This window comes from Electrophorus electricus, chromosome 2, assembly GCF_013358815.1.
Source record: "Electrophorus electricus isolate fEleEle1 chromosome 2, fEleEle1.pri, whole genome shotgun sequence".
NCBI classification, from domain to species: Eukaryota; Metazoa; Chordata; class Actinopteri; order Gymnotiformes; family Gymnotidae; genus Electrophorus; species Electrophorus electricus.
In genome coordinates, this window is record NC_049536.1 from 31,737,500 (window position 1) to 31,762,701 (window position 25,202).

General features: G+C 41.1%; 2 protein-coding genes across 4 annotated transcripts in view; one reads left to right on the forward strand and one right to left on the reverse strand.

Annotated features, from left to right (window-relative positions):
• Positions 1-3,978, reverse strand: part of zgc:172182 (coiled-coil domain-containing protein 89) — a 5,704-nt gene extending 1,726 nt beyond the window's left edge. Inside the window, exons 1-7 of one of the 2 annotated variants that reach the window (XM_027021079.2) lie at positions 3,795-3,978; positions 2,558-3,030; positions 2,325-2,455; positions 1,634-1,770; positions 1,396-1,472; positions 1,040-1,139; positions 1-893 (exon numbers count right to left, since the gene is read on the reverse strand). The exon at positions 1-893 is cut by the window's left edge and continues 1,726 nt beyond it. In XM_027021079.2, coding sequence (XP_026876880.1) covers positions 807-893; positions 1,040-1,139; positions 1,396-1,472; positions 1,634-1,770; positions 2,325-2,455; positions 2,558-3,030; positions 3,795-3,854 — 1,065 coding nt within the window. In that variant the 5' untranslated portion in view covers positions 3,855-3,978 and the 3' untranslated portion in view covers positions 1-806. The remainder of the gene's footprint in view (positions 894-1,039; positions 1,140-1,395; positions 1,473-1,633; positions 1,771-2,324; positions 2,456-2,557; positions 3,031-3,794) is intronic. The other variant, XM_027021080.2, reaches the window with a different exon arrangement.
• Positions 3,979-5,774: 1,796 nt separating this feature from the next.
• The window catches only part of lrp2a (low density lipoprotein receptor-related protein 2a), a 54,235-nt gene continuing 34,807 nt past the window's right edge, over positions 5,775-25,202 (forward strand). For both annotated transcript variants that reach the window (XM_035522824.1, XM_027021121.2), the window contains exons 1-20: positions 5,775-5,892; positions 12,410-12,523; positions 12,951-13,073; positions 13,397-13,513; positions 13,962-14,072; positions 14,647-14,760; positions 14,968-15,084; positions 16,070-16,213; positions 16,421-16,540; positions 16,784-16,912; positions 18,264-18,433; positions 19,946-20,169; positions 20,920-21,126; positions 21,411-21,613; positions 21,945-22,085; positions 22,371-22,574; positions 23,080-23,272; positions 24,018-24,143; positions 24,418-24,548; positions 24,873-25,010. In XM_035522824.1, the coding sequence (XP_035378717.1) occupies positions 5,784-5,892; positions 12,410-12,523; positions 12,951-13,073; positions 13,397-13,513; positions 13,962-14,072; positions 14,647-14,760; positions 14,968-15,084; positions 16,070-16,213; positions 16,421-16,540; positions 16,784-16,912; positions 18,264-18,433; positions 19,946-20,169; positions 20,920-21,126; positions 21,411-21,613; positions 21,945-22,085; positions 22,371-22,574; positions 23,080-23,272; positions 24,018-24,143; positions 24,418-24,548; positions 24,873-25,010 (2,935 nt within the window). In that variant the 5' untranslated portion in view covers positions 5,775-5,783. The remainder of the gene's footprint in view (positions 5,893-12,409; positions 12,524-12,950; positions 13,074-13,396; positions 13,514-13,961; positions 14,073-14,646; positions 14,761-14,967; positions 15,085-16,069; positions 16,214-16,420; positions 16,541-16,783; positions 16,913-18,263; positions 18,434-19,945; positions 20,170-20,919; positions 21,127-21,410; positions 21,614-21,944; positions 22,086-22,370; positions 22,575-23,079; positions 23,273-24,017; positions 24,144-24,417; positions 24,549-24,872; positions 25,011-25,202) is intronic.

The following is a 25,202-nucleotide window of genomic DNA, read 5'->3' on the forward strand; positions in this document are numbered from 1 at the left end:
AAGGAGACCATTTTATGTTTACATTTTAATGAAGCTGAATTATTAACCTCGGTACAATATGAATATAAAGTCTCATCGAACATTCTTTCATAGGCATAGTCTTAAGGGTAGTTCAAGTGTAGGCTGTTGGACCTATACTAAGTGTTATTTTTCTGAACTTACCACTATTGAGTGTTAACACCACGTTTACCAGGCTAAGCACAAGTATATCTGTAGATATATAAGCAGGTATTTATTTATTTATTTACTTTTGGGAGATTTACATTATCTACTAAACATTAACCGCATGTTGAACAAGTTTGCAATGCCCTCTAGTGGACAATTACTGACAATGCGCCATAATTAGGACAAGCCCATTCTAATACTGCTTTTACCAACGGTTCAGCTTACTCCCTCCAGCAGAGACACTTCTAAATGATTGATAATTTAAAGATTTAAAAGTAGGTACACTAATATTTTCCTAGGATTTTTTCCCCTAGGAATTATTTTGCATAGGCGTTGAAAAGTTGGTTCGAGTTGGTTTAATCATACTTGTCTTCTTTGATTTATCTGAGGCATTCCTACTATTTAACAAATAAGATGCAAAATTTATTTCAAGGCATTATTTTTTGGTTTTGCAAAATCACTATGAAAACAATAAATGCTAGTCAGTGTCTCATTTCATGTTTTTAACCTTGCAAATAATGGTTCTTCAGACGGTTTTCTAAGTGGTCTATGGCTATCATGTATCATGCAATTATGATGACAGACAAACAGCTCTTTTTAATCACACAGATGGAGTTGATGGATATGGGATGATGGAAAGCTCAGTTGATCATGTGACGAAGTTTGGCATTTAACTCCATTTCCTTTGCCAACAAGTCACTGCTGTGCTTTTTATATGCCTCAAAGTCCTAAAAAATGTAACACGTCACAAATTTACAAGAAAGAACACAGAAATATAACATGTTGACAGAACTATTTAGACCCAATTCCATCTTTTTGCCAGTTTAGCAGACAACAGAGGGCACTTTCTGCCCCTGTCGTTCGATCAACAGACCTTCTTAAGAGCACCGCATGTGTCCTGTGCCTGATCAAGAGCATGCTGGAGTGCCTTCACCCGCAGCTCCCCATTCACTGCAGTAGCTTCCCTCTCAAACCTGACCCAAAAACCCAAAGCCAAATACCACTGAATGCTCTGCACTCACTGCAGACACTTCCATTTTAATCAAAGGTCACTGCTAAAATCACTACTGCAATGAAGCATATCGACTGTTGCAGGGTTTGTTTGGTAGATTGTTTGGTTGCTGGTCTGGTTGATTTTCTTTGCTATAATGAAGTGGTGTGGGGCAATCACAGAAATGTACAGTGACAAAGGGAATGGCAAGTTAATACTCTTCTGAGCTGGATTCACACCTGTTCTCTGCATCCTTTCTGGCAAGTTCTGCTTCCTGCTTCTTCCTTTCCAACTCCTGGATTTCCACTTGTTTATCCTTCAAGGAAGAGGAACCACATCTCTCAACATAACAGAATCATAAAATTAAAATTAAAATGAACAATTAGCTTAAAATTGGAACATTTTATTGTTATGATCAAATTCCTGGCTTATTCAGTTGCTCTGATGTTCTGTTTTAATATTCAATGTAGAACCCACCTGGATAATTTTCCCTCTTTGCATGGAAAGCTCCAGTAACTCATTCTTCTCTTTCACGAGTTCTTCAAGCTTCTCCTGTGTTTCTGTTTCCTTCATTATGCCTCTTTCAAGACTTTGCCTGAGTTTCAGATCCATCTCTGGTAGAAGAAAACAGCACAAAGATAAACAGAGGTGATGAATGTGAGATGTAAAGAGCTGACCTAAAAAGAGATGTAAAGAGCTGACCTGAAGACAGATGTACAGAGCTGACCTAAAGACAGATGTACAGAGCTGACCTAAAGAGAGATCTACAGAGCTGACCTGAAGACAGATGTACAGAGCTGACCTAAAGACAGATGTACAGAGCTGACCTAAAGAGAGATCTACAGAGCTGACCTAAAGACAGATGTACAGAGCTGACCTAAAGACAGATGTACAGAGCTGACCTAAAGACAGATGTAAAGAGCTGACCTAAAAAGAGATGTAAAGAGCTGACCTAAAAAGAGATGTAAAGAGCTGACCTAAAGAGAGATCTACAGAGCTGACCTAAAGACAGATGTACAGAGCTGACCTAAAGACAGATGTACAGAGCTGACCTAAAGAGAGATCTACAGAGCTGACCTAAAGACAGATGTACAGAGCTGACCTAAAGACAGATGTACAGAGCTGACTTAAAGACAGATGTACAGAGCTGACCTAAAGCTGGCCATACCTGCACACATCTCCTCTGCGTTCTTCAGCTGTTTCCGAGTGTTGTGCAGCTCATCCTGCAAGGAAGCTTCTTTAATCTGATGCTGATTCATTAACTCCTTTATCTTCATCTGGAACCCAATTGTTTTGTCCCTAATAACATAATTGAAAAAGTTCAAAAAATCATTTACACGCAACAGAAAAGGTTATTTGTAGTCAAAATCACATGTTTGATAGCAAGTGATTGGAGCTCACTGATATTCTTTCTCCAAGTGTCTGTGTTGCTCAGCGAGTTCTCTCAGCTCATGGGTCAGCTTCAGGATGGTCTCCTCCTTCATCTGGAGCTCCCTACTGAACAGTTTCTCATTCTCCTCCCGAAGCCTCCTGTTCTCCTTGGTCAACTCGGCATTCCGCCTCTTATACTCGTCCTTGAAGCTGATCAGCTCCCTGTGGTTGGCGGCAAGGTCCATGAACCTTTTCTCCAGCTGTGCTGACCTCTCACGCTCGCTCTCCAATTCGGCCTGCACGGCGGTCTGAAGCATCTCCAGCTCACCGTTGATGCGCTCGAGGGCCTGACAGCGCAGCAGCATCTCATCCGCCCGCTGCTTCAGGATGCAGATCAGGCTGGACTGCTCGTCAATCCTGGAGCGCAGCATATCCGCCTCGGTCCGTTCGTCATGCGAAAGTCCCCTCAGCTTTTCCAAGGCTTGGTGGACATCGTCCATGTCCTTGTAGCCATCACAAGTAGGAACAGTGGAATTAACACCAAGGAACTAATTCTCAGCAGACTTAACAATTATGCACAAGCTTCAGAAAATTTGCTCATTCATGAGACAGTCAAGTCTGACTGAACCTAAGTTTTGTTTTGTTTTTTCCTACATGTCTTTGAAACCACAGCAAGTGGCTTGTTGGCTGGCACTGATATTTTAGTTTTCGGTAGATAAGGCAGTGTTGATAATGTCTACAAAGCTGCGCATCTACACTGTAACTGCAAAAAAAATCGATTATCTGTAGAAAATGTAGTTTTGTCAAAACAGCATGTAATCCCCCCACCCCACCCCACCCACCCCACCCCCCAAAAAACCCAACAACAACAACAAAAAAACGACGCACAGATGGCTTTGTTATTACATTAAATAGCCATCAGCAGTAAGCAAGATACCTGGAATGTAAGATGCAATTATCTTAAAAGAGAGTAAGCTTTTGCATAAGGGGCAAATGACACAGCAAGATTATTAATGGGATGGAGAAAGAGTGAATATTTTCTATCTTCTAATAATTCCGTTAAAACACGTAGATTTTGATTGGCCGAAACAGACTCTTGCATCGGCAATTGCGATTTAGTTTTTTTAGTCAATACGCAATATCTCTAGGGATTCATTCGCTAGCGAACATATGGCACCATCCAGCCCCGACTCGTTATTCTGAACCTCTTGCTAAAAGCTAGCTAGGTGGGGACTGAATTCATGTTAGCCTGTTGTCGCCGCTTTACCTGTTTGGTGTCTATGATCATCGTTTTGAGGTCTTTTGGATTTCTCTGAGGAGATGTCATGTTTTCTTTTATGGTTCGGATGCTTCGAAAAAAATAAAGGAATTAACGATGTCTTTGTTGGAAAAACAGCCGACAGGTTGTTCCCATGTGCTGCCAACAGCGTCTCATTCTGTTGAGCTGTTGCGAGCTCGTAGCTACAAAGTTTCTGTGGTTGCTACTGGTTACAGAGAATTCGATTTTATAGCTGCCTGTTAAATCAGTGCTTGCTTCGCCTATTGTTATAGGTCTATACGTTTTCAAGCTGGGACAGACGTACGCTTATACATGTGGTTAAGAGATTTTTGAAACATATTGGCACCATGTGCGAATTGTCTGTGACAACGCCAACAACGTTTCTCCTCTGTTCTTCCTAAGGCTTTGTCATAAACTGCTCATTGTTTAATTTTAATCGCCAGTAGATGGCGCCAACACATTTCTAGCGCCTAACTATCTTCCAAATATGTGTCCTACTTAACCACACAAATGCAAAATCTAAAGAAGGATATACTTCGGTAAGAAAAAAAAAGAAGAACCACAAACAATTAACACACTTTCAGAGTAAATTGTTTATTTTAGACTGAGTGAAATGCAGTGAAATACACGAGGTTTCCAGAAAGAGTAATAGAATGTTTCAGACAGCTTATGAAGAGTTAGAATCAGTTCTAACTCACCTGACTCAGTTTAGGAAGAGTTAGAATCAATTAGAACTCACCTGACTCAGTTTAGGAAGAGTTAGAGTCAATTATAGCTCACCTGACTCGGCTTAGGAAGAGTTAGAATCAGTTCTAACTCACCGGACTCAGTTTAGGAAGCGTTAGAGTCCGTTCTAACTCGCCTTACTCGGCTTAGGAAGAGTAGGACCAAGATACACTGCTATAGATATCTATGGCTGCTGATTAGTGTGTTTAGAGAGTCCAGGTTAATTTTATGAATTTAAGCACATCAAAAGTGTCCTTGTACTCAGGGTCTTCAATCTGACATACTCTAAATAGCTACAATATACATGGGTATGTGAGATAAACATTAAACTTTATAATTATTATTATTATTATTTTTTTTTTTTGGTAAAATATTTTGAATAATGTCTAATGTTGCTTCAAGATCTCTAAAGTAACCTTTCTGCTACTTTAAACTTTGCCACCTGTCTGTGGAACTTGTGGCTTTTGCTACATAATCAGACCCAAATTCTGACAGATTTTATGCTGTAGTTAAAAATAGGCTGCTAATCCTGCCAAGATTTTTTAATTACAAAAGAAAAAAAAACAAAAAACATGCACATTCAGTGTTTTTATAAACATGAAATTCCTTTCCTTTGAACTACTCAGTTACTAAATTCAAAATGTGTGAGCATAATTTAAATATGCTGTTAAATAGCATGCTTGTGATCACTACCAAGACTCTAGCCATAAGGTGTTTTCTTATTGCTGATAGTTTAAACAGTTAATACATTACTAGGGTTATTCAGTTCATCAAGGACAGCCTTTAGCCAAAGTTATACTTGACTTACAAACTGGAAAATTAAAATAGCCACCATTGCTATTTAAAATGCAAATTCACATTCACAAGTACAGAATATAACAATTAATATGGGATTTACAGAATTAATAAGATAGATACTCCATGCAAAAAAAAAAAAAAATACTAATATAAAATAACCCCAAACAAAACAAAACAAAACAAACAAAATACCTTTGGGCAATTGGTGAAGAGTTTTAATTAACTATTTGATCAACACTGAGGAATAAATGTAAACAGACATATAGGGTTTTGAACTCTCTCTCTGTGTGTGTGTGTGTGTGTGTGTGTGTGTGTGTGTGTGTGTGTGAGGAGGGGGAGAGTGGGGACGTTATGTCTAAGCTTTAGTATACGCCCTTTTTCATCAGACCGGGACAAGTGAGTGAGAGGCCAGCGACAGCATCTCAGTCCCAAGAGCTCCATCTGTCTAACTTCATGAGGGGCTGGAAAGACCAGCCGGGACCGCGCATCAGAATGCAGCGAGCACTGCTCGTGAAAGTGGTGACTGTATTAACTTTTTGGTTTCTTCAGTGTAATTGTCAAGGTAAGTTAAAGGATGTTATGTCACATGTATTTCTATTATGATGTAATAATTGTATTATGAGGAAACTGCAGCAATATTAGCTTGTACTCAAGATTCATCTTGCTCTTACGAATTGTAATGATCGTAATTATCAAATGGAATGACATCACACCGCAAAAGCACTCGGACCTGTTACCATAAAAGCACTCGGACCTGTTACCGCAAAAGCACTCGGACCTGTTACCACATATGACAGTTAGCAGTGCTGATAACGGTTCATCTAAACATATGAGTTTACGTCTTCAATGTGCGTAGATGTATTAGGCCAAATATATTTTGTCATTTTGGGGAATATAGCCTGTTATAAGATCGACGGGTTTTAATCGTCTGTATAGTGACGTCGCTTCTGCTGTAACGTCCGTGTGATTCATCTATACCGTTATAACTGCACTGGTATGAGTCTAATGAAGTGGCGAGTCGTTATACATAACTAATAGCGGTTAATAGCCTTCCACTTTTTAAGACCGCAATGGGAAATAAATGTACTACAAAGAAAAAGTCTGTCATCGTGTTATTTTTAAACAAGGACCGCCGTGATTTCAAGACGTTCTGCAGCGTAACAAGTGAAGTTACAAATCAGAACGTTACTTAATCTCGCGCACAAAGCCCCGGACAGATTTGAAGTTCTCCTGGAGAACTTTTGCCTGGGCTTTGCCGTTGCTAGGTAACAGAGGCGCGCATGTGACCAGCAGACAATCACTAAAGCCCAGGCTACTGGTACAATCTAATTCAAAGCAGTTTTATCCGCTGCATCGTCTTAAAGGCCAAACAGTTTAACGTCTTGCTTAGATTGCTTATAGAAATTGTGCCGTGAATTTGGACTTTTTATACTTGTTTATTCAGTTGACAGTCGGAAACGTTCCAGTGCAAAAGCATGGCAGACCTCGCGAGCCTCTCAAATTGTAATCTGCTTTGTTTTTGCTCAGCCTCTAGTATGTAAGCTCCTTAGCACGAAGCAAGCACATAATTACGCTGCAGCTGCCGCTGTATGCGAACGTTGCTGTTTCTGGCGCTGCACTGTGTGACAGTCGAGCCTCCCTGATCGAAAATGTTTTTCCTCAAATAAAATAAAATATCCGCTCCACTGACGTGCTATATGCCGGAACTGTATTTGTAAAATTTTATTTATTTATTTATTTTTGTTATCGCTGAACAACAGGAAAACGGATCTTGACAAGAGATTTTTGGATTCCATAATTAGATTTTATGGGGTGGGTGGTTAATAGATATATGTTTGCATTTCTAGCTGTCTGTGCCTGAAATGTAGACTAGACTCCTCTCAAATGCACAGAATCCTACTGGCTATTGTGACCTTGAAAGGAAGTCCATATATGTATCCCCAACCCTGAATTAGTACTGTCTCATTCATTCTAGGACCAACAGTGTTTTTGGACTGAATATGAATCCGTAGACTGCGTTTTCATCAAAATTTTCATATCCGTGGCCATGACTGATCTCCACAGAATGGGTTCATTAAATCCAGTTTCATTCAGCATGTATTTGGAAGGAAATGACCAAAAGGGCTTTAATAGAGAAGAGCGGGTTAGGTTCTGTAGCCCACTGAGTCTGCTCTCCAGGTCCCTTATGGTTTCAGCAGCAGAGTTGGTTATTGCCACCGGTCAAAGGTGTTAAAGGATGTAACGCTGTGCTAGTTTGATCATTGGTGTGAAGGAGTTAATCTTTTACATTTTTAACCTGTCATGCTTGTTTTTGAAACTATTTAGGTGTTCGTAAGGTGCCTGAGTTGGCATAAATACCAGAGTCACATGTCCATGGCCATGACAATAAGCAGTTATTTAGTGTTGATAATTGACATGCTTATGTAAATGATACTTGTTGCTTAATATTCACTGTTAAAGTTCCATGACAAATTTGATGATGGAGGCATTTTGCAAATGGGTTAATTTTTTATAGTTACAAAGTCAAGTAGGTGATGAATATCTAAACTGTTAACCATTTGCTTTATTTTTTATCTGTTTCTTCGCCCTTGTAAACCTGTCAGTTATTTATCTGACAAAGAATGCTTGATTGATCTGTAAAGCGCTCTCCACACAGCGTGATCTGATGCTGCTCTCTGATTTCACTGTCTGTGAACTGCTCTCCAGAGTGCATGAACAGATATATATACATTTCACATGAGTTTGTTTGTACACCAAAGTGCACCCTCTTCAAGAACAACAACAAAAAAAAAATTAAAAAATGTAAAAAAAACCAAAAAATTCACATTCTTGATTTCAAATCGAATTAATATGTGTGAGGTTCCACAAAAGCAGAGGATTCCTCTCTAGGAAAAATGTTACAGAAATATCAAAAATATCAGTCAGTAATGATGCATGTATTTCAAGCAGTGTGAAATAACCTTAAATCCCTTTTCCATTCTTCTGTGTGCTTCTGAAATGCCGTACATTTAGCAAGCCTTTCTTCTTTTGTGAATCCTGAAGCAGTGAAGCTGCTCTATTATATATGTGAACAGATGTTATTACATTTGGCACTAAAATCCTGTGAATGTAATCAGACCTCTTACTGGCAGTATTAGCAACAACTCAAATGCAAACAACTTTCTGAAATGTCTTATGGTATGTAATGCTCTTTTAGCGCACAAACTACAATGAATTTAATTTGCTCATATCAAAAGAGTCAAAAGACTACACATACCACCAAATAAAAATTTAAAAAGATTTCTTTAGACACTTCAGTTGTTTCTATGTATCTCAAACAATTTGCAGCTAATCTACAGATTGTTTCTGGTTGTTTTAACTTTACTTTTAACTTTTTTTTGGTGGTTTATATAATTATGTTTTAATTCCACAGAGTGTAAATGTGGACTCCCTGTACATGACTTCCAGTAAATCTTTCGCTATAATTTCAGGAGTGCTTTATCACTATAGCTTAATTGGGAGCCTCACTCTTTTACTGCGCTCTGCTTTCCCTTCTTGCCAAACCCCTTCAGTGTACCACTGGGCCCTTTCTCTCTTTTCAATGTAGTTGTGAGAGCCAAAGTCAGTTGTTAAGCGATCGACTGCATTCTGCCACATCCATTTCCATATGAAACAGGCAGCAGCCCTCTGCTCTGACAGCAGTGCTAGCCCTGGCGCTGCCTGGCTTTCCACCAGCATATTCACCCGGGATGCTGGGACGCACCAAAACAAGGCGGCATTGATGAAAGAGGCAGCACCTCTCCCATGGCCCCCACGAGACTAGAAAGAGATGTTGTTGGGGGACAGTGGCTGGCAAGTGCCATTTTAGTTTGTTTGTGTGTGTGTGTGTGTGTGTGTGTGTGTGTGGTGTTGTGTTGTAGGTAGGAGTGACAGAAGGATGGAGGAGGTTGGGCAAAGGAGGACTCTGCAGGGCTTTCTTTTTCACAGGAAACTCTACTGTATTCCTCCGCTCTGCTATCCATCTCCATAGGCCCTTTTGGCATGCTGACACTTTCAGTTACGGGGCTGCAGCCCAGCCAGCCAGCCCATTGTGCCATTGTGATCTCACAGTGGGGTCTAAGCCTTTGGAAGGCTTCATTCTAATGAAAATTCCTCCACTGCTGCCCTTTGTGGGCTGGTGGTGGGGCGTCCCCCTTATCTTTTCCTTCAGATAGTTTTGGGGATTCTTGCCTGCTGTGGGTTTAAGTTAGCTAATTAGAAAGGACATGGTCCCAAAGAAGAGGGAGGGTGAAAAAAAGAAAACACTAAATTAAACAAAACAGCCTGTGCAGAGGCATTGATAAGGGGAATAAAAAAGCACATACCCCTTCAACAACGCAATTCTATTTGCATAATACAAGCCACTCTTCACACAATGACCGATGAGGCAATCATGTTGGTATTCTTTTTTTGTCATTCTGAGCCCTTTCATTGTTGCCCCAGTCTGAGTTCAATTTTTGTTCCTAAATTAAGATGTTCGAATAAAATCCATCTGAAACCTCCTCAGGAAATTACTGGGACAATTGTCAGTAAAGGGTTAATTTTCCTAAGTAAGGAACAGCTCGACACAGGATAGTTGTGTTCAGAAAGCTCACTTCACTTTGCCTGTCACCTTTCCCAGAACTGATACTGTCAGGAAACACTGGCTTTATTTTGAAGGTCCCAGCAGATAGGTTTCTCTCTTGGCAAAGTTTAGCTGAAGTTGTTAACCTAATGTATAGAGTACTGAGGTTAGTTATAAGCTTGCTGTCTTTAGGAGAGGTCAACAAAACCTGTCCTCTGAACTTGCAGTTTAATATTTTCAGTGATTAGCAAACTGCTTAGAGGGCTGTGCAGTCAAGAATACAATGGATTATCTCAGTGTTTCCTCTATGACCTAGAGAATCTTCTCATTTTCTCATTCTCTCTTCCACTGTGAGAAACTCATATTCTAGCATTGCAGGCAAGGTGGTTAAATCCAGTTGTGTGACTTGTGTCACTGAGTGTGACCCGTTCCCTAATACCGTATGTGCCAGCTGTCTACCTGTGTGTTACAGACGCTGCTGAAACCTCCGGGATCATGTCCTCTTAACAAAGACTGCCTTTGAGCGAGCGGAGGCGCAATTTTATCATTAGTAAACTGAGTAGGAAAAAGGCTGGTTTCCCAATTGGCTGCTGAAGGAGTTAAATTGGAAGTCCATTTGGCTGGCACGCTTTAAAAGTGCTGGGTCTGGTCTGGCCTCGTTAATGTGTGTCAGGACCTCTAGATATGAGAAGGCCATCACCATGCTTTTAGTGCAGTAGGCCCTGCACTGACCAGACAGCTTGTTGGCATAGAATGGGATCTATAAGTGCAGTGCAGAAAGAGCATGATCAACCACTGACCTGTGCATCGTAGCTACTTGGACATCATCTGCTGTATAAAATGGACAGTGATAATGGTTGAGACCACTATTTCGTAAAATGTCAAGAACAACTGCAGCGTCAGTGTTTGACTTAACTAGTACAAGCCCTTGCTGTGGTCATGCTGAATGATTAGAATGTTGTGGGGGGGTTTTCTCCTGCTAGTCGAGAGGATAAACGTCAAGTGTTGACTTCAAAATGCAGTCTGTTTAGGTGTTTCTTTCCATGCACATCCACAATTGTAATAAAGTTTCAAAAGTTTGGAAATTCATCATCTTCTAAGCCTAACTAATATAATTGCAATCAAACAGTTGATTAAACCTTGATCTGGTCTTAATTAAGCAATAGAATGAATTTCAAAATGAAATTCCAAATCAGCATTCTTTGCTTTTGTTTTGATATTGACATGATCATAGCTGAAGTTTGTGTATTTCATAAAAAATTAAATGAGCTTACTAAGATTAAATGATCTTAGTAAGATTAAATTAAATGAGCGAACTCCTAAGAACAAGTTCTATAATAATAAAATGCATAATTCCCTTAGTCAGTTGAAAATAACAAGACCTTCCTGCTCCTCTGATTCATGATCACCCAGTCAGACACTGCGATTTATTGTATAAATGTGAAACTATTGAACTAAATGGACAAAAAGCATCTACCCACAGACTCAAAATCCAGATGTCATTTTAAGAGCATGCTGTTGGTCAGTTTTGAACTCTATAACTAGGCTTACTTTGATAACTGCTTTTGTTTATTTGGTGGGTTTCTTTTTGCTCACAGCACATCTCATGGATTCACTCAGACACAGAGTGTTTGTGTCGTGAGTGTAGTAAGTGATAAGACACTCACCCACCAACCCCAGCCCTCAACCACCTCCCTCCACCATGCTTCTCCCCCTGGCTTTTGGAATTTGGGTGTAAGGGCTGTGGTACCAACCGGTACCACTATTTATCCCAATTACATTTCTGACAAGGAACAGCATGCACCATTAATCAGAGTGTCAGTGAGAGACAATCAGAATCGTGCATTCCCCCTTTTTTTTCCCCCGACGGCCCTGACGGAGGACTCCTCGTCTGAACTATGCTGCTCCGGTTGATATCTCTTAGTGCACGGTGGGGAAGGTAGAGGGGTGGTACCTTATCTCCCAAGATGCCACTCACAGGCCAAGATCAAAAGGGGGGGATTGGAAAGAGACCAGCGAGGGTTGCATAAGTGTCTGCTGGCCGGCTGGCACGCTCTGCTCCGCTGGCTGTCAATGCTCTTAACTATGTGCTTCATCAATAGCAGCCTTCACCTCTGTGTACATTCAAAGAGAGCTTCTGTGTTTTCATAAGAGGAATGAAGAGTACCATCCATCTTCTGAATGTATGTTAATACATTCAGGAGGGTCAGCTGCCTTAAGTCTGCTTGTGCGCTGTGCATGTCACGGGAGTGCCGTTCAAATTTGATTCAGCTTAACGCTTATTTTTCGCTTGCCTATCAGCAGTTATAAAGGCTCCCTTAGGATTTTTTGCCGTTTGGAATGTGTAAGCAATTTTTTTCCTTATTTTAGTTTATCTTAAGGCATTGTCTGGCTACTGGAATAGGAGTGGTGAAAGAAGACTTGTCTCACTGTTGATTGCCCAGGGAGTGGCAAACTGTGTGTGGAAGCTGAGGTGGTGTCTCTCATGCTTGTGTAGATACAGGGTGTGAGACAGGCCAGTTCCGCTGCGGGACAGGCAGGTGCATCCCTGCAGGCTGGCACTGTGACGGCACCGCAGACTGCGCAGATGATTCAGACGAGAGCGGCTGCCGTGAGTAACACTCTCTCTCTCACTCTCTCAGCTGTGGTATCACAAGCACCGACACACTGTAACAAATGGGTGATGTAGTGGATACATCTTTCGGCTGTGTAAAGGTGATAAGAAATAATTAGATACGGTGGGAAATGGTTTATTGCCTATGCCAGATTTATTCTGCTCAAGGACAGCGTGCCAAATAGGGTGGATCGTTTGAGTTCAAGAACGTCATAGGCTGCGTCATTTGAAAATGTAACCTAGTTATTTCAAATAGTGCAGCAAACAAATGAAAATGCCAAATGCAGTGTTCTGGTAGAAGCGGAACACCTTAAACAAACCCCATGTTTCACTTCAACTTGCTGAAGTTGAAGCTTCGTGGGCAGGCTAGTCCACGCCTCCTGCCATAAGCTTGTTAATTAACCAGGCTAACTGTTTCTCTCAGCCCAATTGACTTGCGAAGCGAATCAGTTCCAGTGTCTCAGTGATGGCGAGTGCATTACACAGCACTGGGTGTGTGATGATGAGGAAGACTGTGAAGATGGTTCAGATGAGAGACAGCATTGCCGTACGTCCTGTCTCTCTCCCTCGCTTTCTTTTTCTGACTCTGACCTCCTTCCATTATTCACTGTGCACCTGTTCTGTCTCATTCTTCCATCCATTATGCAAGCTGTCAAATCAAAATGTTCGTTTGACCCTCACTAATGTAGATGCGTGTAATTTCCGTCATGAACGGTGGAATGCGATAGCCCTAGTGTGTGGCCCACAGGCAGTGTCGGAACAGAACGCGAGTGAACAGGAACATTTCTGTTCTCGTGGAGGACATTACCAAAGATGAGGACCACCATGCACATATGTATATTAAAAAGATCGGCTTTGATCTCCATGCAGCTGGCCGGACCTGTTCCAGTATACAGTTCAGCTGCACAAATGGAGCCTGCATCCCAGGGGAGTACAGGTGTGACCATGTACCTGACTGTTCAGACGGAGCAGATGAGAGAAACTGCCGTAAGTCCACCATCACAATGTGTGTGACAGTATATGTGTGTGTATTACAGGAGGAATAGATACACCTCCACCATTTCAGGCTTCTCTGGCATTTTAATCAATTTGTAAGATTAAGAGGCTTGGTGACTGACAGAAATGGTCACAATATGCTTCTTGTTGTCAGAAGTTGATTGCAGATTCCTTGGTGGATTAGCAAGAAACCTCATTGAGCTACTATTCTGTTACTGAGCCAAAGTGTTGAGCTCAATACATGTTTACAGGAGTGTATAATCATGTACATTAGCCTTTAATAGTTAATCATTCTTGTTTTAGCAGCTCGTCTTGATACCTTTCCTCTGGAAAACTTGTGCATGCTTTTCACTTTTCTCCTTAAGTAGCTGTATCATATTACAGAGTAATTATATTTAATGGATGAGTGAATGATGGCTGGACTCTCTCTCTCTCCTAGACTACCCAGAGTGCTCAGAGTTGAAGTGTGCTAGCGGGGCGTGTTATAACAGGAGCCAACACTGTGACCAGGTGCTCGATTGCCGAGACGGCTCCGATGAAACCAACTGCAGTGAGTGTCTGGCCCTGGCAGGGAATTCACACACACCAAAGATTCTTCCCAGTATGCCAGAGCTGTTTCATTCTCAGCACAGGAATGATGCAGCTGTATTGCAGGAGCAGTGTAGGTACATGTAGTGATGCTGTAAGTTACAGCATGTAAAGAAGGAATGCACTTTTCAGAAAGACATGCCATTCATATGGAAAGCTTACGTAGGCTACGTATGTAGATCTGCTGTTCTTATGGAGACCTTATGTAGATATGTATATAGATGTGCTGTGCTTATGGAGACCTTATGTAGATATGTATATAGATGTGCTGTTCTTATGAAGACCTTATGTAGGTATGTATATAGATGTGCTGTTCTTATGGATACCTTATGTAGGTATGTATGTAGATGTGCTGTTCTTATGGAGACCTTATGTAGACATGTATATAGATGTGCTGTTCTTATGGAGACCTTATGTAGGTATGTATGTAGATGTGCTGTTCTTATGGAGACCTTATGTAGGTATGTGTGTTATGTAGCTGTGCTGTTCTTATGGGGACATAATGCAGAGTGCGCATTTTGCTTTCTTGTTTGCAGCCAAGCGATGCTCTAGTGGCCAGTTCCAGTGCGGTAATGGAGAGTGTGTTCCGCGTGGTTATGTCTGTGACCATGACGATGACTGCGGAGACATGAGTGATGAGCAGAACTGCAGTGCGTTCATTACTGCTTTCCTTACCATTCAGAAACACCAGGCAAAGTTTTAGTTTACCACCCTGTGCTCAAATGATTATGATGCCCTAGAGAAATGTCTGACTGTGAGTGCAACACTAAAACATTCCAATAGACTTACTCTATTGGACACTGTGGACACTACTGACCAAATTGTGGACACTGGTAACACATAACATTCTTTAACAGCTTACCCTACATGTAGAGGGAATTACTTTACCTGCCCCAGTGGTCGCTGTATATACCAACTCTGGTTGTGTGATGGAGAGGACGACTGTGGTGACAATGCTGATGAAAGAGGATGTGGTAGGTTTCCTCTAGAAAACAATACTTTAAAATGACAAATTGTTGGGAAATTTAGAGTAGCACCATAACTGACTTTGTTATTGTTACCTATTACATTCAGGCCTGAAGTAAATGCAGAAGTGGGAGACATTTACATTTAGCTGACACTTTTATGCAAAGCAACTTACAATTATGACTGAGCACAACTTGAGCAATTGAGGGTTAAGGGTCTTGCTCAGGGGCCCAACAGTGGAGACTGGGTAGTGGTGGGGCCTGAACCAGTAACCTTCCAATTACAAGTCAAGTACCTTAACCACTGAGACACATAGTAAACTGCAGTGTGCTATATATGCAGAACTACATTTTGACTGGCTGTGACAAAGTATATTATGGAAACTGCAGTTCCTCGGCCATGGATTTGTATGCTTGCTGCGTACAGTCAGGGCTTTTCTCAACAATTCATGGTCCTCCTCCTGGCTCCTGATCACTCCAACCCACCCAAGCCCTTTAGAGCATCTCCAGATTGCTTTGAAGTGCTTGTGCTTTGAGAAGTCAGGCTGAAGACTGTAACCATGTGACCCTTTCAGAGCGGTTACTTTCAGGCTGGTTACTTCCCCTGATTTTTAAAGAGACACTTTTCCCCACTTGATAAAGGCCAAGCCATGCTGCTCTTCATTCCATGGCCGATAAGGCCGCTGTCCTCGAAATCCTCACACAATGTTTTTTTGTTGTTATCAAGCAATGGCTTTGTTATGTGCTCTGCTCCTCAGCTTCTTCTTATGGTGCCCCACTCTTTTTGTTCAGACCAGATTGGGAGCATTCAGATTGAGCAATATAAAGATATGGCAATAATCTAGAAACCACACCTTAGTGAACAGACAACTTTTTTTCACATTGTATTTAACGTAATTTAGTGGTTTGTGATGCCCCCTCTTGGTGTGGTCAACCATGGAAAACAATGTGATATACTTGATTTGAATATAGACATTTTTGTTTGCTACCGCAGATAATGTCCAGCATGAGTGTTACTCCAGCGACTGGCCATGCCCGTCATCTGGTGTTTGCATCCGCATGGAGCAGCTCTGTGATGGAACACCCCACTGTCCTGATGGAGAAGATGAGACAAATTCTACTGCTGGACGCAACTGCAGTCAGTATCTCATTACAGCAGTTAGAAATCCAAAGTTATTTTACAGGTTAAAGATTGAATAATTTTGGGCTTATGTAAACTAAAATAGGTCTACATTAGTACGCTGCCCTTATTTGCTGGATATTTCATTTCGTTGCTGGTTAATCTAGACAGTTTAACAGTTTGTTAGTGAGCTGATGTGAGGTTTGAACTCCTGTGCTTTTTCAGGTATCTGGCGCTGTGCATCTCTGAGCTGTGAACATCGCTGTGAGGCCTCGCCAGAGGGTGGTACCTGCTCTTGTCTGCCTGGCTACGTGGTCAGCAGCAACAACAGTCGCTCCTGTATTGGTAAAATCGCAAGCTTTTGCAGGATGTTTAAGCTAGCGATAGTTTAACATTTCATGTTTTATCTAACAAAACTCCCATCACTGATATTCATACATAAAACTTAATAAAACATTTAAAATAGATAAATGTGTTTTGTAAAAAAAATTGACCAGGTACTTCCTAACAGAATACCGGCCTCAGTCAGCCCTACACTTTATCCACAATGTGTGTGGTGTTTTTTTTTATACTGTCTCTATGCTGCAGACTACAACGACTGTCAGGTGTGGGGTGTGTGTGACCAGCTGTGTGAGGATCGGATAGGTAGCCATCACTGCAGTTGTCACGAAGGCTATGTGCTGGAGCAGCAGAGGTACTGCAGAGCCAACGCATCCTGTGAGTTACTCTTAAGCACATATATGACACATAAAGCAGCACAGAGTGCGTATATCTGCTTGCTTTGAAATGTTTGTGAAGGTATCTAAAGTTAACACGTAAGGTGTTTTTATGGAGATGAAAGTTAAAGGCATAAATATATATATATATATATATATATATAATCTGTGACATATTATACAGGGAGTAAAATCCACCCAGTGAGCTCTGCCTTGCCTGTGTTTCCCTCTCACACCTCCACACACCCCCGCCTGCCTCCACCCTGTGATCCCGTGCTTGAGCTGCACCTGGGTACATTGCTCAGTCCGTCATTTGCTTACATAGCTTAGTGCACAGAACAACAGCTGACCAAGAGATCCAATCCTCTGTGTAGGTCTGAACCAGTGAGCTTTCTAAGCATGGCTACTTTTAATTGCCTGCTAATGTCCAGATTTATTAGCATATGATTTTTAAAATTTAACATAATATGTGCACTAAGCAAGTTTAGCCTGTACTTTAAGTTTTAGTTTACCTCGCAATTAAGTTGATATTTACCTTGGGTTGCCTAAAATCCCAGGGTAAAATCTGGGTCCAGCCATAGCTATTGTTTTTTATGCCTGAACTCAAATGGATTACACAGTGAGTTTAAAGGAGTGATGTGGAGTGGATACCAAATTAAAAATTCAAATAAAGAACACTGGGAAGAGCCCAACCCCCACTGAATCATGACTGGGCTGGCATCATTCCCGATCATTCCTAATACACTTACTCATCCGGTCTGATTTCAATGCTGTTTAGACACTAGGGCTTCCTCTGGCTTATTTTTTTCTTATCCTATTGTAAATTTGATATATTTGATGTTTTTTTGTCATGGATTCAAAAACAATTGCTACTTGAGTGCTTTTTTTGCCAAGACTTGGTGAAGTTTTCCCTATTCACCCTGACTTTCACATTGATCTTCCTTAACAGATGTCATAAACATTCATTTACTGCATTCTTTCCAGTTTTCACTGTTATTCTGTGTAAGAGCCTAGTTTGATCTGAATGCTGTCATTTTATTAAAATCTTAAATGCCTACCTCACAGCCGTTCCTTTGGCAGGCACGTTGAGCTAGCTCCAGCCTCCTCTGCCAAATTAAATTATTTATGTCTCATATGTTACTCTGATTTAGCTAAAAATAGTTTTGTTCTAAAATTTCCTCTTGCTAAGAATTTCTCTTCTCATTTGTACCTGATTCACGCTGTCACTGCTGCTTGCCTTAGTGGGTGGCCTCAGAAAATGGAAGCATTTTGACTTATTTCTCATCATTATATGTTTGAAAAACCTCACAAACTCAGTGGCACTAACATATATTAAAATGATGTCCATCTAGCTGGAGCAGCATCTTTGCTCTTTTCAAATGGAAGAGACTTGTTGGCTGCAGACATTCATGGCCAGAGCTATCGCACCCTGATTCACTCTCAGAACAGAGGAGTGGCTGTGGGAGTGGACTTCCACTACCAACTGCAGCGGGTCTTCTGGACTGACACTATTCAAAACAAGGTAACGGATGTCATGGGCAAATATGTTTATGATATCCCAGTGTTCCATAGAGCATTACATTTTCTGTGGTAGCCCTTTTCAGATCTGACGACTGTGTTTCTTACGGTTTTGATGCCTTTAATTAAGGCTGTGTTGTTGGCTCTCCATTTTACTGTATATTTGACTTGCATCCGTTTAAAGTTCTGGCATCCGACAAGGTTTCTCAGTTTGCACTGTTTTAATGAAGGATACTTCATAGATATCTGAGGTGTTAACCTTAACTGACTGAGTGCTATTGCTGTTAGATTTCTCATTGATAACAAAGCGCTTCATTATTTTTGCTCTCCCTTGGACATGCACTAGTGTTTCAGCCAGTATGCACGCACACCTCTCTCTTACGAACACACACACAGTGTGCTCTGATCTCAACTTCGCACAGCCTGGCTCGTCCTTGGCTAAACTCCCATTCAAGACCAATCCATCAAAACGAGTGTGTGCCAGTATGATTTCTACCTCCCCTTACCCCTTCTGAGGCTAGTGGAACAAAGCAGTTATAGAAAAAAAGCACCCAGTAACACCCCCACCTCAGGATCAGCAGGTCTGATGTTTGTCGATGTTCTCGAGTTGTGAAGGAAGTTGGCCACTTGACAGTGGAAAGGGAATTCTTTGACTGATGCCTGTAGATACTGCTAATACTGTACTGATGGTTGAGCTGCTTGGCTCCTGTATGGCTGCATTCACGCTGGCTGGATCTGATCCGTAACAAAGTCTACGTTTTTCTAATCTCCACTACGTTTCTGATATGTTAGAAAATGCTTGCATATTTCTGTGCAATTTCATGCAACCTTAGAGTTCTAGGTGACCATGCAGTATTCGTTTTCTCTGTGTCCGGTCTTTTTTATGCATTCCTTGGCTGACTCAGAAGCCTTTGTTTGAGCTCTTGGCTGCTCTTTAGTTTTAACTCCAGCCATGGAGATGAAAAGCAGGGGCATACCAGTGCTGGGGGTCTGTGATTAGTACCCCCCAACTCCAAGGAATGTCCACATGCTCAAGGCAGGGGGTCGGTGAGTGTGCCAAATCAGCAGACCCCTTCCACAGCTTATGTTTCCGTTAAACGGGTCAGACGAGAATCCCACTCCTGAGGATGTCTGGGTTTGGTTTCCAAACAGCAAGGCCTGAAAAGTGCAGTGGTGCCTTAACTTCTGTTACAATGCCAAGTGGTCCACCCTGAGAAACCGGTGCCATCTTGAAATCAGTAGGGCAATGGTTTCAAAGTACTGCCCCCATGGCACCACTTAAATGTTCCTGGACAGATAAGCTCGCTGAATGATACATATGTAACCAGAAACTGAACTCCATTATACCTGATTATTAAACTAGACAATATCATGCCAATCTTATCATAGACATTGGTGGAAATGATACATATTTTATGATCCACTTACCACATGTCAAGATATATTGTACACTGGAGACACAGGCATCAAACTGTCAAACAAATTTTAACAAGGAATCATTCTATCTTTTGGCCAGGTGTTTTCGGTAGACATGGATGGGTCACATTTACAGGTGATCCTAAATGTATCAGTCGACTATCCTGTGAACCTGGCTGTGGACTGGATCAACAATAAACTTTATGTGGTGGAGGGCAGTGTCAATCGAATTGACATGGTGGACCTTGATGGGAACAATCGTATCACACTCATTGCAGAGAACCTGGGAAACCCAAGGGGACTGGCCCTCGACCCAACTGTCGGGTGAGTCAATAAAAGACACAACCCAGTCTCTCAGGTGCACAAAATGTTGAATGAACTTCTAGAGTGTTCATGTGTAGACGTGGACTTGAATGAACACTTTAGTTGTTCATTTGACACTACAGGTGTTGATTATCACTGGGGATTTTACTGTGAAGTTTCTCCATAATTCTAACCCTGGTTATTGTAAAAGAAACCACAAAACTGACCTCAGATCAGCTTATAAGGTCCGCTGGCACCTCCTCTATCATCCTGTCTTTTCTAAGCAGGACAAAGTAATTAAATTGGAACAGCCATATACTATACTACTGTAAAGGATTAGCTGGGAGTAATAAGAAAAGAAGAGATGCACTGAAACCCAATATGGAATCCGAGCCAGACAGATCCTGCTTAATTAGGAAGTGACAATGTACTCAAGAGCAGTGCTTTTGATAAAAGGGTTTAGGGTATTAATGTCAAATGTGTTATGCTCTTCTGAAGGGCTTATTTGTAAATTCATTCTTTCAAAAATAAAAGTTTAAGAATAGCTAGTGCTCTGTGACTTGGATCTTGTGCCATAAATAAGTTTGTGCATAGGGCATATTTCCAGGGCTCACAGAAGGAACCCCCCCCCCCCCCTTTTTTTTTTAATACTGTAATGTGGATGTGTAGTTTAAGAGTAAATCTTTGCATTTTAAATATATCTTATAAATGTCTTATATACTAAATAAGGAAAATAATACTACAATAATATGTGCATTATGTTTGATTTAGGTATCTTTTCTTTTCTGATTGGGACCCTCTGAATGGGGAACCTGGTCTGGAGAGGGCCTACATGGATGGCACCAACCGCTATGGTATTATCAGGTCCAAACTGGGCTGGCCTGCTGGGATCACACTGGACATTGTGACTAAAAGGGTGTACTGGGTGGACAGTCGCTATGACTACATAGAAACCACCACTTATGATGGCCTGCACAGGTATGCATGCAGTACAATGTAGTCTCATTTCACCCACATCATCTTTTGACTAACTGCATATAATAATAACTGGGTTTCTGTTTGCCATTACCTCTGGATAAGTGGTAATATTTAATTAAACATTTAATTAAACATTAGACCTAATTAAACAAGGCTTTATTTTCATGCCTTATTCTTTCAGAAGTCTTTCACAATAAAACCTAATAAATCTAAATTCTCAGGGGTCAGCTACTGATTCTAACCCCAAGTAAAGTAAACAAAGCCATTGTCTGATTCATTTAAAGGAAAACAGTTGTGCATGGAGGTTCGGTGATCCCTCACCCTTTTGGCATCAGTCTGTTTGAACATACTGTCTACTACACTGACTGGACCAAGATGGCTGTCATGAAAGTTAGCAAATTCAGTGGAGGCAGCCCGCAAGTGCTCTATTCAACCTCTCAGACTCCATATGGTGTGGCTGTGGTTCATGCCTACAGGCAGCCCTACGGTAAGCCAGTTAACTCAATTCAATTCAATTTTATTTTACAGTACTTTTTAGAGCAGGCTTTGTCTCAAAGCAGATGTCTAGAATTAGTGCTGTAACCCACCAAAGCTATAATGTTAAAATACTATAATCAAATATTGTCCTTATGGTCTTTTATATGAGTCTGACTTTAGACCCAAAAAGAATCTGGCTGTCATCATGTTTATAGCCTTCAGTGTTATTCCACGGACATTTCCACAGACATTTTGATACAGTGGGTAAGTTATAGAAGTGGTCTATGTGATGTTTTGTGTTTGTGTGTGTGTGTGTGTGTGTGTGTGTGTGTTGCCAACAGTAAGTAACCCATGTGGGACAAACAAAGGAGGCTGTGAACAGATCTGTGTGCTGAGTCACAGGACTGATAATGATGGTCTGGGATACCGTTGCCGGTGCCGCCTGGGTTACGACCTGCACGCCGATGGCAGAAGATGTGTGGGTAAGATAGTGACCTCCGCTTGCTGTCTGTCATTTTGCTCCACCCTATTTGTGGATTTATCATCTAAGAAAGGAGAGCCATTATTCAATTTCACTATACATTTAATGGCCAATATCATTTGCTCACATGATGCAGTGGAGATAAGGGAATTTCCAGGGTCTTCAGCGTCATTGGGGCTGCACAGCAACAGTGTCTGGGGAGGACTAGAATAAAGCTCAGATGTAGCCTCCTGCGGTTTTCATTCTAGCACCTTTCAGATGCCTTGCCCTGCACATTGTCTTGCAGCTGTGAGGCAATATTTGCTGTTCTCCAGTCAGCTGGCAGTGAGAGGCATCCCTTTTAACCTCTCCTCTCAGGAAGACATCATACTCCCCATCACTGGCACACCATCCTACTTTGTAGGAGTGGACTTCAGTGCAGAGGATAATTCGATCTTTTTCTCAGACACTGCCAAGGACATTATCTACAAACAGAAAGTGGATGGGACCGGTAAGAGAGTTCAGTATGGGTTGAAAATAAATGACAAAAGTAGCTAACAAAATACCCCCACCCCCTGCTCTGACAAATTAGCCTTCCTGATCTGACAAATTCCCTTCCTTTATCAGGAAGGATTGTGGTGCACATTTAGAAAATGCCTTAAACATCTTCCAGATTTTCTACCTTTACCCAGTGCTGATGATAAATATAGGTCATGGTAGGAGACATTTTAGTTTTTTGTTAGCATCTGTAATATTGTTTTGCCTGACCTTTGGCTTGTGATCCTGCAGACCTTATACATACTCTGCTGGAATCTGGCTCTTTGCAAGGGAGGGGAATGTGAAGACAAATACAATTTTTCTTGTTTGAAGTAAAACGTTCATTTAGATTGTAAAACTGATTTTAATAGAAGGCAGTGGTGTGCTTTTGCAGTTACTTTGTGAAATAAGCTCATGACTATGTAATTATTCTCTCTATATAACTATTTCACTATTGTAATCTTCTTTGATCCCTAAAGAGAGGGAGGTACTTGCAGCCAATCGGGTAGATGGTGTGGAGGACCTGGCTTATGACTGGATATCAAAAAACCTGTACTGGACTGACCCACGCTACAGGAGTATATCAGTCATGAAAGTAACGGACAAGTCAAGAAGAGCCATTGTGCGCAACCTGAACAACCCAAGATCTATAGTGGTACATCCAATTGTCGGGTGAGTTTTAATGGGTCATGCTGTGTTTAGCTAGATTGGTGTAATTATCTGTCCAACACTGTTCTATTATAAAAAGTAAAAGTGAAAATAATTAGTTTTCTAATTTGTAGTTATAAATTTCTGTGTGAAGCCTAAACTAAACAAAAATTTCCATGCGAAAATAAGTGTGGTGATAACTGTGGTCAGAAACCACAGCTACGTTCAAATGTCAATTGAAAACACAATTGAATGTGCAGGTCTGAGCCAGGAACAAGGCTCAAGAGGCCTAGCTTTCACTTTGGCTCTGTTTTCCTACACCATGAAAAATCCTTAGCTATCTGGCCATTTGTATCCAGTCACACCTACCATAATGCAGGAGGTGCCTGACCATTCAAAGATTGTTCCTACTTTGAACCTGGGCAGATAAAGGGATTATACAGCGGTAGTGGGACATTTCCAATGGCTTCAAAGTCATAAGGTCTCAGGGCCCAAGAGGTGAGATTAGTGCTGCATGAAGGCTAGTATTGTAGTTTCTACTAAGAACTTGGCTTAAGAGAGAAAACCCTGCAGAGTTTTTGAATAACCTGTCAAAACCTCTTAGGATAAAAATGAAAAACCTAGCTGACAGTTCTACAAAAGCATCCCTGCACAGAAACTGTTGTGGTCAGAGGTTGGAGAGTTAAAAGAATGTAAGGGCAGAAAGTTCCAAATAATTTTAGTTTTGGGTCTGTGTGTTCATGTTCTCATCTATGTGTGTTTTTGCCAGTTTTATTTTCTGGACTGACTGGTACCGTCCAGCGAAGATTATGAGGTCCTGGTGTGATGGGTCACATGCCCAGTCAATTGTAAACACCACTCTTGGCTGGCCTAATGGTCTCGCCATTGACTGGAGGTGAGCCAAGTCATTAAACCATTACCATGCTCTATTCAAACATGCTAGTAATGCCAAACAGACAAGGGTCATCGCTATTTTGATTCATAAAAGAACAGTTACGTCCTGATCTTTAGAGCCTTACATTTGTGCCATGCGGCCTGTTGAACATTTATTGTTTGCTCCTCCTAAAGCTAGTTAATCTCCTTAGAAACATGATCTGTTATAATCCTGTTTCTCTGAACTTTATCCTAAAAGCTACCTCTCTTTCTCTGTGTCTGACTTTTCTCCCTAGTTCAATGCGTTTGTACTGGGTGGATGCTTTCTTTGATAAAATTGAGCACAGTAATTTTGACGGTCAGAACAGATTGTCATTGGATCGTATCACACAAATGTCCCATCCATTTGGACTTACTATTTTTGGAGGTGAGATTCTATTAATCATTTACATAATTATAATCAGAATGATCTTATTGAAAGATGTCATGAGTATAAAGATTTATTATAATAACATTGTTACTATTACAGTAATAAATATTATTGCAACTTATTATAAATAAGTTGAATTGTATTGAATAAAATAGGTGTATCATGACTAAAATATGCCCTAAACATTGTAATTCTGCTAAATTCTTATTATGTACAGTGTATGTGTTTGTACATTGTGGAGCCTTGTAGTTCAAAGGGAGGAAGGTAAAGAATCTAGGACAAGAAGTTAAACTCTGAGATTAATGTATGTGTCTGCTGTAGGTTACGCATACTTCACTGACTGGCGTCTAGGGGGGATTGTCCGTGTTCGCAAAACGGATGGGGGAGAGATGATGATTATCCGACGGGGGATCAGTCACATTATGCATGTCAAATCTTTCAACGCTGACTTGCAGACTGGTGAGGGGAGCTTTCATCCAATCACCATCTACCCCCCCCCACTCTCTCTCTCTCTCTCTGTTTGGCTCTCTCTCTCCTGTGAAGTTTACATGCAGAAGGTTAGGGATAGCTAACCTTTAAAGATTAAACATTTCCACAAAAGTTTTGTTTAATTAGTACTCTACTTCATAACTGATATGAATAGGCTTGCAG